Raw genomic sequence first — 13,800 nt, forward strand, 5'->3', positions numbered from 1 at the left:
AGGGGGAGATATTATATATACTATGGAAACGTGATAGTTTTGATCGGAGTTTCAAGTGGCTGTTTCTGTATGGTGGGAGAAACAGCTTGGCGGATATACATACATAGCAGGCGTGACCAAAAAGATCTCCAAAATTCTAAACAATCATAAGATCCCAGTCCGATTCAGTACAGTACATAAAATCCGTGATCTAATTCCATCTGTGAAAGTTGTCATTTCTGACTTACAATACCCTGAAGTCTACAAACTGAGTTGCAGCTGTGGCGATTGTTACATTGGAGAAACGAAACGTCATATCTCTGATCGTGTCCGTGAGCACAAGTCAGATCTGAAACACGGCAAAATTGAGTCTTCCGCCGTTGCCGATCATTGCTACAACGCTGTGGGCTCTCATAAGATTGTCTTTTCCGAGACCAAGGTACTCTGCAAACTTGCTGGCTACCATCAAAGGTTTGTACACGAAGCCATCCAAATATACAAACACAGACATAATTTAAACCGTGATGATGGGTACGAACTGAGTAATCATTGGAAAGATGTTATTAACCATGCAAAAAAGATTTAACTACACATATTTGGACAATCTTATTTGGCAGGCACTATTCTTTAGTTACTGTACAGTTTACTGATAGACAGCCAGTTTTGTTTTATCATGTTTAGCTTCTTTTTTCACACACTGGTTTCCTGCTTTAAGTTTTACCCACCCAGCAACATAGCAAAGGGCTGTTTCTTCCTGACCTCCTTTTCTGCTTCTACCATCTACATAACAAAGGCTCAGTCCCATTTGCAGCAGCCACACCTTAACAACTCTGGCACCTCCCAGTTCAACCAATCTACACAACAAAGGCTCATTCCTAGCAGCAGCCTCAGCCGCACCAACCTCATAATAACAATACAAAACTCTGATCCAGGGGCCTACCTTGGCTCCTCCCCCCTCAACCAGTATATATAAAAGGTCGGGTCTCTAAGAATGTATCTTTACTTGATACAGCAATCGTGCTGTGACGGTTCCACCTGAAGACGGAAGCTTGTGTTGCCTCCGAAACGTCGTGAATTTAGTATTTTACTTTTATTAATTTTAATTTTATATTTTACCTACGTGACTTTACCGAAAAAACCTAAGAGTATGAATCCTTGCAGTCACGAAAGCTTCAAATCTAGAATTGACTGAGCAACCCAACGTTCCTACCAGCTCCCTCCGCAGGAATGTGTTGTAAGGGCACCACGGGGTGACCAGCCCCTCCCCACCCAGCCCCACCCCCCACCCAGCCCCATCCTCCCCACCCAGCACCTTCCTGCACGACGGACGGACGGACACAATAATCCCCTGTGGGCTGGTGGAACCAGTGGGTTCCTACCAGTATTAGTATCTACTGACTAGTAGTATTAACTGACCGTAGTATAAGTATCTACTGACATTCGTCGTATTTACGAACTATACATGAGTTTTTACTGACTCTATAGTAGTATCTACTGACCGTAGTAGTATCTACAAACTGTATAGTAGTATCTACTGACTCTACTGGCTGTAGTAGTAGCTATACTAACTGCATATCAGTGTGTATTGGCTGTAGTAATAGCTATACGAACTATATAGCAGTGTGTAATGGCTGTAGTAGTAGCTATACTAACTCGATAATAGTACAAACCTCTTGACTTTAAACTTTCGTGACTGCAGCAATTCATATTCGTTGGTTCTTTCAATAAAGTCACGTAGAAAATTTTCAATAAAGTGAATCAATAATAATGAAAAATAAAAAAGCATAAAAAACAATAAACCACTAATGTAGACTGTAGCCTGGTTCTAAATCGGAGTGTACAGGCAGTCTATAATGTAGACTGTAGTCTGGTTAAGTTTGGTGAGTGTACTGGCAGTCTATTATGTAGCCTGTTGCTTGGTTCTTAACCTCGGTGAGCGTACTGGCAGTCTATAATGGTTATTAAATGCTTACTCAGTTTAATAACCATTGCTACAGTCTACATCATAGACTGCCAATATGCTCAGCAGCGTAAAAACCAGGCAACAGTCTACATTATAGGCTGCCAGTACACGCACCCAGCTTAATAACCATTGCTACAGTCTACATTATAGACTGCCAGTACACTCTCTTCGATTAAGAACCAGGCCACAGTCTACATGAGTGATTTTTTTGTTATGTATTGTTTTTATTTTACTTTTACTATTTTTAATCACTTAATTTTTTATGATTATTTTCCTGTCTACGTGACGATACCGAAAGAACCAAGAATATAGTACTTACCTAACAGTGCCGTGGTAAGGCCTAGTTCCATGCAGAGCCCCCGGCCTCGCCTAGATTGCCCAGCTGGCTGAGGTGGCACTTTGGCAGGCTGGGCCGCTACCCCCCCCCCCCACCATCCCCCCGCCCGCTCTACAGTAATAGTTGTGGAAGTGTGCATAGCATTTTGCAGCGACAGAACATTGACTTGGATCTTGCGGAGAAGGAAAAAAAGCGACGGAACAAACTTACAAAAATAAATTACGCGCATGACCTACCATCGCACATGTCCAAGATTTCAAAGATCGGCACTTTGGGACGATCGGCAAACACCTCGGCTTGATGAACGAGAGCATCTCTGACGGCGTCAAAGCCAACGATCACCACGACCCGGCTCAAGCCCATGGACACGCTAAAAACTGGACCGTAAGCCTCGGAGAGCTAAGGGACCAATGAAACAACACGTGTTTATCTGTGGCATATGACATTGAAATTAGTCTCGTTACACGTGATCACATTTGATCCATGAAATATATCGTGAAACAGATGTGTGATGATTATTATCCTCGCACGGATATATCCAACTTTTTGTCTTTAGTTTGTTGTCCTTCTCCCGCACCTCCGATTAGCACGGTTTGGCTACGTATGGTGCGAAAAAAGTTCAACATACATACAAAGCCATTCTGAGCTTCATGACTTTTTTGGAGGTTCATGCTAAACGCTTTCACAGTAATAATAATTAGCACTAATTAGGTGCCGTTAACAATGCCTCAAGACAACCCACGCACGAAAATCACAAAGATAACAAAGGGAAAAGCATGGTAAAATAAGAGCCAGAGAAAACCAGTGCTAATTAGACAAAACCTTTTTATAAATGTTTTTTGTATTTATTCAGAATTAGGGTGAGGGAATTGAAAAATATCAACACATCGATGATATCGCCAACCATCAGGAGTTCCACAACCCGGCGGGGGGGGGGGGTACCATAATAAACGCCCGATCAAGCCCAAGGACCGCAGCCGAGATGGAGGTATACATAAAAGGTGCACAATCGGCAGATCTTAAAGACCCTGAAGGGGCGCAAGATTAAATTGGCGCTAATTATAAAGTTGAGCTAGTCCTAGTTAAGGCCTAATCCAGAAGGGGAGATCCAGGATCCAACAGATCAAAATTTGACATTGAATGAGCAAATAAAGCCAATACAGAATATTGGTCAAGACCTTGGTGTGGCGTTCCTCACGATGTATACAAATAGAACATCTCAGGATGCCACGTATCCAGCAAACCCATGACAAAATCGGCATGCCCGAGGCAGGAAGCCAAGCACAGTTGTTGTACATTAAAATGGGACTATCCCTGTGATGTTGCGTCCAAAGTGAACACAAATGTTGAGATGAAGCTGACAACGTTATGTGGCACAGCGATCTCCTGCCACGACACGCTCCTTCATGGCAGCCAATGGTCACAACAGCTATTGATATTTTCTATACTAAAATTTTCGGTTAGATTGTGAAGAATCACGGAACAAATTGGTGCTTAGTTGAAGCTAACTGCAGTGAAGTGACGTACACCAAAAGTCAACCAGTTTACTCAACTAACCTTCTTCAGTGCACGTCGTCATGTGGCAAGATGAAGTTGGAGCCAAATGGTTTTTTAAACAATGTCGGGCCATGTCTACGCCCGTTTAATTCCATTTCTTACCTTCATGAAAGACTTGTACAGGAAGTTGAGGTCAAGCTGGTGGATGTTGCCAATCAACGGCCATGGCCGAGGACCAGGTGGGAAGCTCTTGGGGTCGTTCCTGAGGCACAGGGGGCCAGAGAGCAGCAGGAAGAGGAGCACCACCACGGCCAACAGGGCCAGCGTTGTGGTGCCAAACGTCGGCAGCATCGTGTCCATTCCCAGCACATCCGGCACCATTTTAGAAGATATGCCGGCACTCTGGCCGAACAGTTAAAAAAATTGTTATAAAAAAAAACGACCATAACAGACAGTCCCCAAGATACAAACGTCCGACTTACAAACATCTGCATCAACCAACGAACCGCCATAAGATGTTATTGTTTAACCATCTGAACGTTTCGCTCGTATTTTACAAACCAAACCGAACAGCAGAACTATTTTGTTCGACCGAGCGGTCCTCCATGAGCTGTAACGAGTCCCCAGCATCCTGGGTGATGCACGACAGTGAACCGCCCCTTCTGAAAAGCACCTCCGATTAGCACATTTGGCTTCGTACGGTGCGAAATAAGTTCAACATGCATACATGCAAGCCAGCATCAGGATTCAAGGTAAGTGGAAATAAAACGTATTCTTTAAATTGTCATATTCCTTTATGTATGCTTTATTTACTATATAGTATTTATTACAGTATTACATGCGAATGTACAATATTTCTTATTATTTATGATTTTAACAATTCCTTCCTATGTTTCACAAAAGCACAACATATAACACTGACTATGTACTGCAGAGTACAATTACATTTTGAGCTCCGAGATACGAACAAATCGACTTACGAATGGGTCTCACGAATGTAACCCGCTCGTAAGTCGATGACATTCGTACGCAACAAGTCAGCTTCAACTTTGGAAGATGGGGGGTCTACGTCATTTGAAAAGGCATTTATTCACTTTTCCCACGAAGTTTTTCTCAATAAAGTAAAGCTGGATTTTCCCAGCAAATGTCACGGTAACATTCTTTTCTAAGGGGCTAACATGTAGCAATACGAAGAACATGTTAATTTACAGTTAATATTAAAATAATTTTTAAAAATGCTGTATAATGTTTATATATATTTTTTGCTCATGGTATATACATCAATGAATGTGTTAAAGTGCAGTTCGTACATATGCAACACCATTCAGAAAACATAAGCAAGATATACATTTCACAATGCACTGTAGTTATAAAAAATGCTTTGCTAATTTTGAGGAACTATGCATATTTTAATGTAATTGAACGCAGGTTTTGGAAAACGGTTAACCCATATTGTACCAGAAAACCAATGGGTTCAACTCCTGGATTAATTATTTGGCTACCCACAAAATATCATACTGTTGTCTGATATTGCAGATGTGGCCTTCGTTTTAGAGAAATTGCCCAATGTTGTTAATGATTACAACTAATCAGCTTTGGCTCATGCAAGCCATCCCCGACTTATGAATGCCCCACTTACAAGCATCCACACTTCCAAATGAGCTTACATAAGATATTAATTGTTTTTAATCATCCGACTTGCGAACGTTCACTCGTACTTGCGAACCGAACCGCGGTACTATTTTGTTCAGCGGAGCAATCTTACACGAGATGTTGTGAGCCACATCATCTCTCATGGAGTGTCTGTGTGTGTGCACGCGCACGTGTGTGTGAAAGTGAGTACCTGATGCGGTGTGTAAACATCACCACTCGGGAAACAAAGGCGGTCAGGCGTGGTGCTGGTCACCCATCCGCTCGTGTACCATTCCGTACTTCATAGGTGCTCGCTAACAGCACTTGCCCTGACAGTCTGTTCAAGGCTATACGGCGGATGTTTGTAGTGGAAAATGGTAGTGTAGCAGTTAGCGCGCTGCGCTATTCCCAATCATGACCAACACTGGTGACGATGATCTGAACCGGTCCTAGGGCTCTTCCCCCTAGATCGACTCGGCCTCAAATGAGTACCAGGTGCGGTGTGTAAACATTGCCATTGGGGAGACAAAGGCGGCCGGGCGTGGTGTTGTTGGTCACCCACCCCCTCGTGTCCTGTGCCGGCCATCAGGTGCTCGCTAACACCACTTGCCCCAACAGTCTGTTAAGGCTAGACGGGGGATCTTTGTCTTTGTATCCATGTGTAGTGTCAGCGGAGCGGAAGACAAGGTTCTTGAGGAGGCAACATTTTCGGGTTCACAGGTTCGCCCTCACTTCTCCCCAGTCATCTAGCCTCGTTTTGACACAACCCTGACCGTTTTACATTGACGGCGCTGACCAAGACAGTCAATAACTATTCGGCCGCACAATATCTAGCGAAGACGGCAGTGACGAAGGCGGGGAAGACAGCGTTGATGAGACGAGCCTACTTCCCAGAACCGGCAGCCCCGAGCTCCCATTCTCCGCTGCTTTTATGCTACCAGGCGCGGCCCGGCTCCACCCTGGCCGCGCCTCCGTGTGTGTGTGTATGCAATTGTGACTCATTGCACCCCTTCCGACAAGCAAGCCAGAATCAGTACTCAACGTATGTGACAATGTTTCCGTCTTCTATCTATGTTACTTTATTTAATGTTTTATTTTCTGTGAAGTACTTTTTTTGACAGTGCAAATGTACAACATTTATTATTATTCACGAGTTTAACAATACTTCCCTTTTTGTTGAACCGTTACACATTTCATATCACTGACTGTATGGGCAATTAAATGTACTGTATTTATTATTGTTAAGACAAAGATCTCCCGTACAGTCTTAACAGACTGTTGGGGCAAGTAGTGTTAGCGAGCACCTATGAAGGCCGGCACGGCTCACGAGGAGGATGGGCAGCACCACACTTGGCCGCCTTTGTATCCCCAGTGGCTATGTTTACACATTGTACCAGCTACTCATTTGAGGCCGAGTCGACCTAGGGAAGGACCAGGACCAGTTCAATGATTAAATACACACACACAGACGCACACTCCAATGAAAAACCGTTCGACTTATGAACAGAGGGATCGGGGTCCGTTGTGGGGATCAGCCTGGAGTCCCGCCGGCGCAGCAGCACCTGGCACTCGAAATACTGACGCCATCAAGGAGGGAACACCGCCCGGAGCTCGCTTTTGCCGCTGCCGCCAGGGAGAGAGCGCCGCTCGAAAAAAAGAGTGCCTCGGTGACCTCCTGGCCGCCGTCGCAGCTCTGGTGGTTGTTATCCAGCGGGAGGATGACGACGACGTGGCGCCGACACCGCTTCCACGCACCTCCGTCGCTGCTTCCCGCGCGCGAGTAACGCGGGAGCTCGCCAAAATCTTCAACGCGCAGGAACTAACTCCCGCCGAGGCTGACCTCCCGCCAAAACAGCTTGATGCAGAACGTGGCTTCAAGAAGCGGCTCCCCTTCGTACGGGAGTTCACCACCATGGACGGCGACTGGGAGGCGTTCCGCCACCGGTTCTCCGCCACCTGCACGCTGGCGGGGTGGACAGAGGAGTCGTTGTGAGCGCTCCTCACGGCACTCGACGGTGATGCTTTGGCGGCGCTCGACACTATCCCTGGCGCAGATGGGGGTGATCTTCGCCCCACCGTCCACCAAGCGGCATAGGTTTGCGACGCGTAGGCAGGGGAGGCCGAGACGCCCCTTGCCTACCGCATCGCACTCCTGGCGCTGGCAAAGTCGGCGTTTCCTGGCATGGACCAGGTGGGGCAGGATTCCCTCATCCTCAAGAAGATGCTGTTGCTGGCCCAGGAGCTCCAGGTCGTTTTACCAGCCATGGAGGACGATGGGCTGACATCCCTCCAGGTCGCGCGGTGCCTCGAGGCACATCTTAACATCTGTCGGCATTCTGGTGTGGTGGCGAGCATGGGACCGGCTGCGGAGGAGGAGGGAGCACTAGCGGGGGAGCAGCACCTGCAAGTTGGTGTTTTGCGTCCCACGGCTAAGTGGAGGAGATCGCGAAAGATCAACTGTGCGGGCGAGACGGATCGAGGGGAGCTTTCCCTCGACAGAGGGACGGCCCCATTTTCTGCTTCAAGTGCGGGCTGCTGGTTACACGTCTCCGTAGGGTGCCGCGCTCAACAATGAGGACCCTCCTCGTCGACGCCAGCTACGGATCGTCGCCCCTTCTCTCCACTTGGTCCTCAGGCGAGTCACGGTGCACCTCACACAGCCCTCTGTTCCACCTCACACATCGGGTTCGGAGTCGTGTGTTGGGAATTTTGTCATGGTTCGTTGCGTGCTGATCGGCACTCTGCAGGCGAGGGTTGGCCGCGGCGTCCCGCGTAATTGACGGCCCTGGTACGCCGTATTGTGGCTGCAGCGGCCGGATCATCTGCTATTATCGGGACTCTTGAGGGGATAGAGGTACGTATTCTTGTTGATACGGGAGCGTCGGCGACGATTTTTTCGGAAATGATTTTTGATTGTTTGCCACCAAAATCGCGTGCCATTTTGCCCGTCTCCATACCCTTTTTTCCCACCAATGGTCAGTCGTTAGGAATTATTGGCCAGTTATTGGCTACAGTATGTATTGGCGACATTTGATTGATGGGCCTGATTCTCATTTCCAAATCCCTTGCCGTATCCTGCCTGCCTATTAGGGACGGATTTTCTGGGTAAGATTTCGCTAAATATCCTGGTGGATCAGGGCTGCATAGAGTTGCCGTTAGGCCGCCGAATGTCATTCTTGTCATCGCCAACTCTATTTCGCATGGAAAAACGCATCAGCCCCAGCGTTGGCCAACCGAATGGTCAATATTCCCCCCGGTGCACAGATGCTCATTCCCTTACGTTTAAAAAAACAACTCGACCCGAAATTCAATCATAGAAGGGATGTTATTAGCCCCCTCTACCAAGGCGGTTCGTGGCCAAAATTTAGTGTATGTGCAGACATTGGTGGCGGGCGATCAACAACCATTCATCCAAGTCTTGAACGTCGGTCCAGATGCATCTGTTATTCAAGAGGGCACTGTTTTGGCACATGCATCGGCCGCGGGTTGCTAAGGGAAGAGTGGCAGAAATACGGGTGTTGCAGCAGCTGCGGGGCAGGGTAAGGACTGTGACGAGTCATGGCTGGACGCGCTCTGTACCGAAAGCAAAGATTTATCAGAGGCACAGAGGTTCGAGCTGCATGCGCTCTTAAAGGAGTTCTCCGATGTTTTTAGCAAAAAAAATTCGATATTGGCCGCACACCCCTACTGCACCACCACATCGACACGGGAGACTGTGCCCTCATTCGTCAAAACCCATATCATTTGAGTCCCAAGGAGAAGGCCGCCAACATAATTTCTCCGTCCAACAGCCCTTGAGGGGCACCCATTGTGCTCGTTAAAAAGCAGGATGATAGTTTGAGGTTTTGCGTGGATTTCCGCAAACTCAACAAAGTTTCCATGGCTGATGCGTAAATGCTCCCATGGATGGACGACTCATTGGATGTTTTGTCGGGAGCGCGGTTCTTCTCTACACTCGATTTGTTGTCAGGGTTTTGGCAGTTTCCTTTGGATGACAGCTCTCGACCAAAAACTGCATTCCGCACACCCCAAGGGCTCTTGGAGTTTAACCGGCTTCCGATGAGACTTCACTCAGCCCCGGCCAAATTCCAACGGCTGATGGAGCTGGTATTGGCAGGCCTACAATGGGACACGTGCTTAATTTACCTCGACGTCATTGTATTCGGACGTACATTCGAGGAGCACCTACAGAGGTTTGCGGGCAGTATTCCTCAAAATGCGGGCTGCTAAATAGAAGTTTAACTGCAGAAGAGCCACCTGTTGCAGAGTTCGGTCAGGTACCTGGGCCACATCGGCGAATCCGAGATATCAACGGACCCTGACAAAACTGCGTGTGTGCGCACGTGGCCAACCCCCAAGTCGGTGAGTGAAGTATGTAGTTTTGACTTTTCATCCCCGGGTTAGCCATGATCGCAATACCGCTCCACGTCCTCATGGCCAAGGGTCAGAAATTTCGGTGGGGGGAAGAGGAGGAGGCTGCATTTGCCGCACTGCGTGACGGCCTGGTCAACGCACCTCCCCTTCGGTACCCCGATTTTTCTTTACCCTTCATCCTCGACACGGACGCCAGCAACACTGGTATAGGCGCCGTTTTTTGGCAGGTTGTGGACCGGGTAGAGCGTGTGGTTGCATACGGGAGTAGGGTGCTGTCATCGGCAGAGCAGCGCAACTGCGTGACACGCAGAGAGTTTCTGGCGATTGTCTATTTCGTACAGCAGTACTGGCCGGACCTCTATCAGATCATGCGGCTCTGCAGTACGCGCTGTGTGTTGAACAGTCGTCGGGTCAGCTTTCCCGTTGGCTTGAGGACCTTCAGGACTACGCGTTTGTAGTTTCCTACAGGAAGGGCGCTCGCCACATAAATGCGGACGCGCTGTCATATGCGTGTGCATTTCGGGTGCGGGGCGATGCAAGCCCGCTGATGGGGTACCGCCCCGCACTGTGGTCACTGCGGTGGACGGTGCAGGTGTAGAGGTGTAATTGTGGAAATGTATGGGCACGGATGGGTAACAAACACAAGGGGCGTGGCTAGGGCCGTACACAGAGGAGGTGCTCACACCGACGTCCGCACCGGCATCCCCCACGGGCCCCTCCCGGGGGCCGAGTGCTATAAAAGGTGGTGAGCCGGAGGGCTCGAGGTCGAGTGTTAGCTTTAACCAGCGAAGAGTGAAGACCAGCTAGAATAGGCCCCGGAGCTCCCCTGGCTCGCTGTCCTTGTCAGGACCGACCAGGGCAAGCCGGTGGCGTGGCCCCGATAGCCCAGACTGACGTTCTTATAAGAGCCGGTCTGGAGACTCAGGGTGCCGGGATCCCAGCTTGACCAGGGCTGGGATAGGTAGCCTCCCCTAGCTCCGTAGTGGAGGACTCGGGCGTAGGTTAGCGGGGTTAGACGTTGTGTCTCCCTGTTAGACGAGTGAAGGGGACGATACCCCTTCAAGTGTTGTGTGTACCCGTTACTGTACACGAGTTGGTATTAATAAATAAGGGTGCCTCTGACCCCATCGTCAAAGCCTCCTAAATACTTACTACATCTGGGGTCAGAAGTGATCATTCAACGATGGACACACGAGGGACGACGCGTACCAGGGAGTCGGAGATGGAGGACACCTCGGCCGAATCGGCACCAGAGATGGCCGAGGTCGGATCAGAGCAGCCGGGGCCGAGTACACCCGCGCCGCTACGACAGGAAGGGAGGGATGCATCGGCCAAGGGACTTCGGCTGGCTCACTCCCGCCTGGCGGAGTTGCTCTACGCTGCGGCCGCCACGTTGGAGGAGATCACGCGGCTGGGGGCTGGAGGGGCTGCGCGGGACGACGACGGCAGCCGACACGCGGCGCCGTTTCCCGCCACCCCGACGCTGCTCGCGGTTAAATTTCCCGCCATCGCTACAGTGGGAGCAGAGGGCGGGGCCGGCCCGCGTCAGGTGACTGCCGAGGTCCAAGCAGAAGCCGTGACATCATCAACACCGGCCAGCGCGTCAACAACGGAGCGACCGGCGATGCCATGCTCGCAGCCCGCCCACACGGGAACGACGGAGCGCGATCCACGACCACAGACGTCGCGTTACAGCAGCGACTGCCGCCTCTTAAAGAGTTCGTGGGCGCGGACGGTGACTGGGGTGGCTTCAAGAGACGGTTCCTCACTCATCAGGAGATGGCGAACTGGACGGACGGTGAAGCACTACGCGCGCTGCCAGCGATGCTGGACAACGACGCCCTGGCTACCCTCACCTCGGCGCCTAAGGAAAAGCGCGCCACGCTGCACTTGGCGCTGCAGCTACTGTCCGCTGTCTACGGGCCGCCTTCGGACTGCAGGCAGCTGTTCCACGATCGCCAACGGGGCACCACCGAATCGCCGCTGGCTTTCCGGACGGCTCTCCTGGCCCTGGCGAAGGCAGCTTTTCCGCGGATGGATGAGGAGGGAGTGGACGCTATGGTGGCGGAAAAGTTGTTGCTACTCGCGGATGAGCTGGACGTCGCCGTCTTGGCTCAAGACGACACAGAGATGTCTTCCCTGCTGGTCGCGCGCCACATCCATGGGGGCTTGCGGTCTCTGTGTCGCAAGGCTGCCAAGGGGGTGGCCGGCCATGTCATGGCGGCTCCCGCCCTTCCATCGGTGGAGGTCTGCGGGGTGGAGCGGCGGGAGGAATGGAGATCTGCGGGACCACAGGCTCGGAACGGACCGAGCCGCCAGGAGCAGCCCAGGCCATCTGGGGCGCTCACACGCTGCTACAACTGTGGCCTTCAAGGCCATGTGGCTTCAGGATGCCGGACTCCCCGTCAGCGCGGGGCGACACCTCGTCAGGACGCCGTGCCGTCTCCACCCAAGCTCCAGCAGAGAAATACGGCGAATCGTGGCACCTCACACGTTTGGCCCGTGCACACATCCGACACACACTCACGCGGTGAAACGAACAGGCCTCGCAAATCGCCGGCCGTTGCGTCGGATTGTTCTGAAATGCGGCGAGCGCTCCAATCGGGCCAGGAGTCGGAGCTCGCCCATCGTGTCGTTGCAGCGTCGGCGGGGTCGTCAGTCGTGGTCGGTCATATTGATGGGGTTGAGGTGCGGATTCTAATTGACACAGGAGCATCGGCGACCATTATATCTGATTTGATTTATAACATCCTTCCCGTTCAAAGTCGTCCGTTGCTCCCCGTTGACGTGCCATGCTATGCTGCTAACGGGGGCTCGCTGGGCATCATTGGGAAAATCCGCGCCAAAATTTGCATTGGAGACATTAAATTATCCGGCCCTGTATTGGTTTCCTCCTCGCTGGCGGTTCCGTGCCTGTTGGGGACGGATTTCTTGGCCACAATGCCCATTCGTATATTGATCGACCAGGGGTGCATCGAGTTCCCGTCGGGCCGACGTGTAACATTTTTGTCTTCCCCCGCCACGGAGCGTCGGGCGTTTGCGACCGTGCAGGCGCTCGTGCAAAAACTGTGCGTGTACCCCCGGGGGCTCAGATGCTCGTCCCTCTTAGGTTGCGTCGGCCGTTTGCTGAGGGGGTTGCAGATCGGGGGTTCTTGTTGGGACCATCTCGAGCCGGGGTCAATGGACCCGATTTGCTAGCAGCTCAGACCATAGTGAAAGGGGATGGGGACCCCTTCATTGCAGTCCTTAATGTGGGATCGCGAACGGCCGTGGTTCCACAAGGGACCGTGCTTGCACACGCAACGCCGGCACTTTATGAGGAACCACTCGTGGGTCAGGTAAGCACCGATCCTCCGTCGCGACCGCATTCGGACTGTGATGACGGATGGCTGGATGCGCTTTGCGCGGGATCAGTGGACCTGTCTGACTCACAGCGTGGGAAGCTGCGAGTTCTCCTGAAAGAGTTTGCCGACGTTTTTAGTCAACACAAATTTGATATTGGTTGTACTAAATTGCTGCGACACCATATTGACACGGGTGACAGCGCGCCAATCCGCCAAAATCCTTTTCGGTTGAGTCCCGCCGAAAAGGATCATGTCACATCGGCCGTTGATGACATGCTAGCCGCCGATATCATATCCCCTTCCAACAGCCCGTGGGGCGCACCGATCGTTTTGGTGAAAAAACACGACGGCTCACTGCGGTTTTGTGTCGACTTTCGGCGGTTGAACAAAATTTCAGTGGCAGATGCCTACCCGCTTCCTCGAATGGATGAGTCGCTCGATGCCTTGGCGGGGGCGCGATTCTTTTCCACCCTGGATTTACTTTTTGGATTCTGGCAGCTTCCTCTGGATAACGAATCAAAACCTAAGACTGCTTTCCGTACACCGCACGGCCTCTTCCAATTTAACCGCTTGCCGATGGGCTTACATTCTGCACCGGCAACTTTTCAGCAGTTAATGGAACTGGTCTTGGCGGGCTTGCAATGGGATTCGTGTTTAATTTACTTGGACGATGT

General features: G+C 50.8%; 1 protein-coding gene across 1 annotated transcript in view; it reads right to left on the reverse strand.

Annotated features, from left to right (window-relative positions):
- The window catches only part of LOC144721027 (cytochrome P450 2B11-like), a 95,504-nt gene that overhangs the window by 26,069 nt on the left and 55,635 nt on the right, over positions 1-13,800 (reverse strand). Inside the window, exons 2-3 of the mRNA XM_078598317.1 lie at positions 3,939-4,178; positions 2,516-2,678 (exon numbers count right to left, since the gene is read on the reverse strand). Coding sequence (XP_078454443.1) covers positions 2,516-2,678; positions 3,939-4,157 — 382 coding nt within the window. The 5' untranslated portion in view covers positions 4,158-4,178. The remainder of the gene's footprint in view (positions 1-2,515; positions 2,679-3,938; positions 4,179-13,800) is intronic.

The sequence above is a fragment of the Lampetra planeri genome, chromosome 1 (genome assembly GCF_965212315.1).
Source record: "Lampetra planeri chromosome 1, kcLamPlan1.2.h2, whole genome shotgun sequence".
NCBI lineage: Eukaryota > Metazoa > Chordata > Hyperoartia > Petromyzontiformes > Petromyzontidae > Lampetra > Lampetra planeri.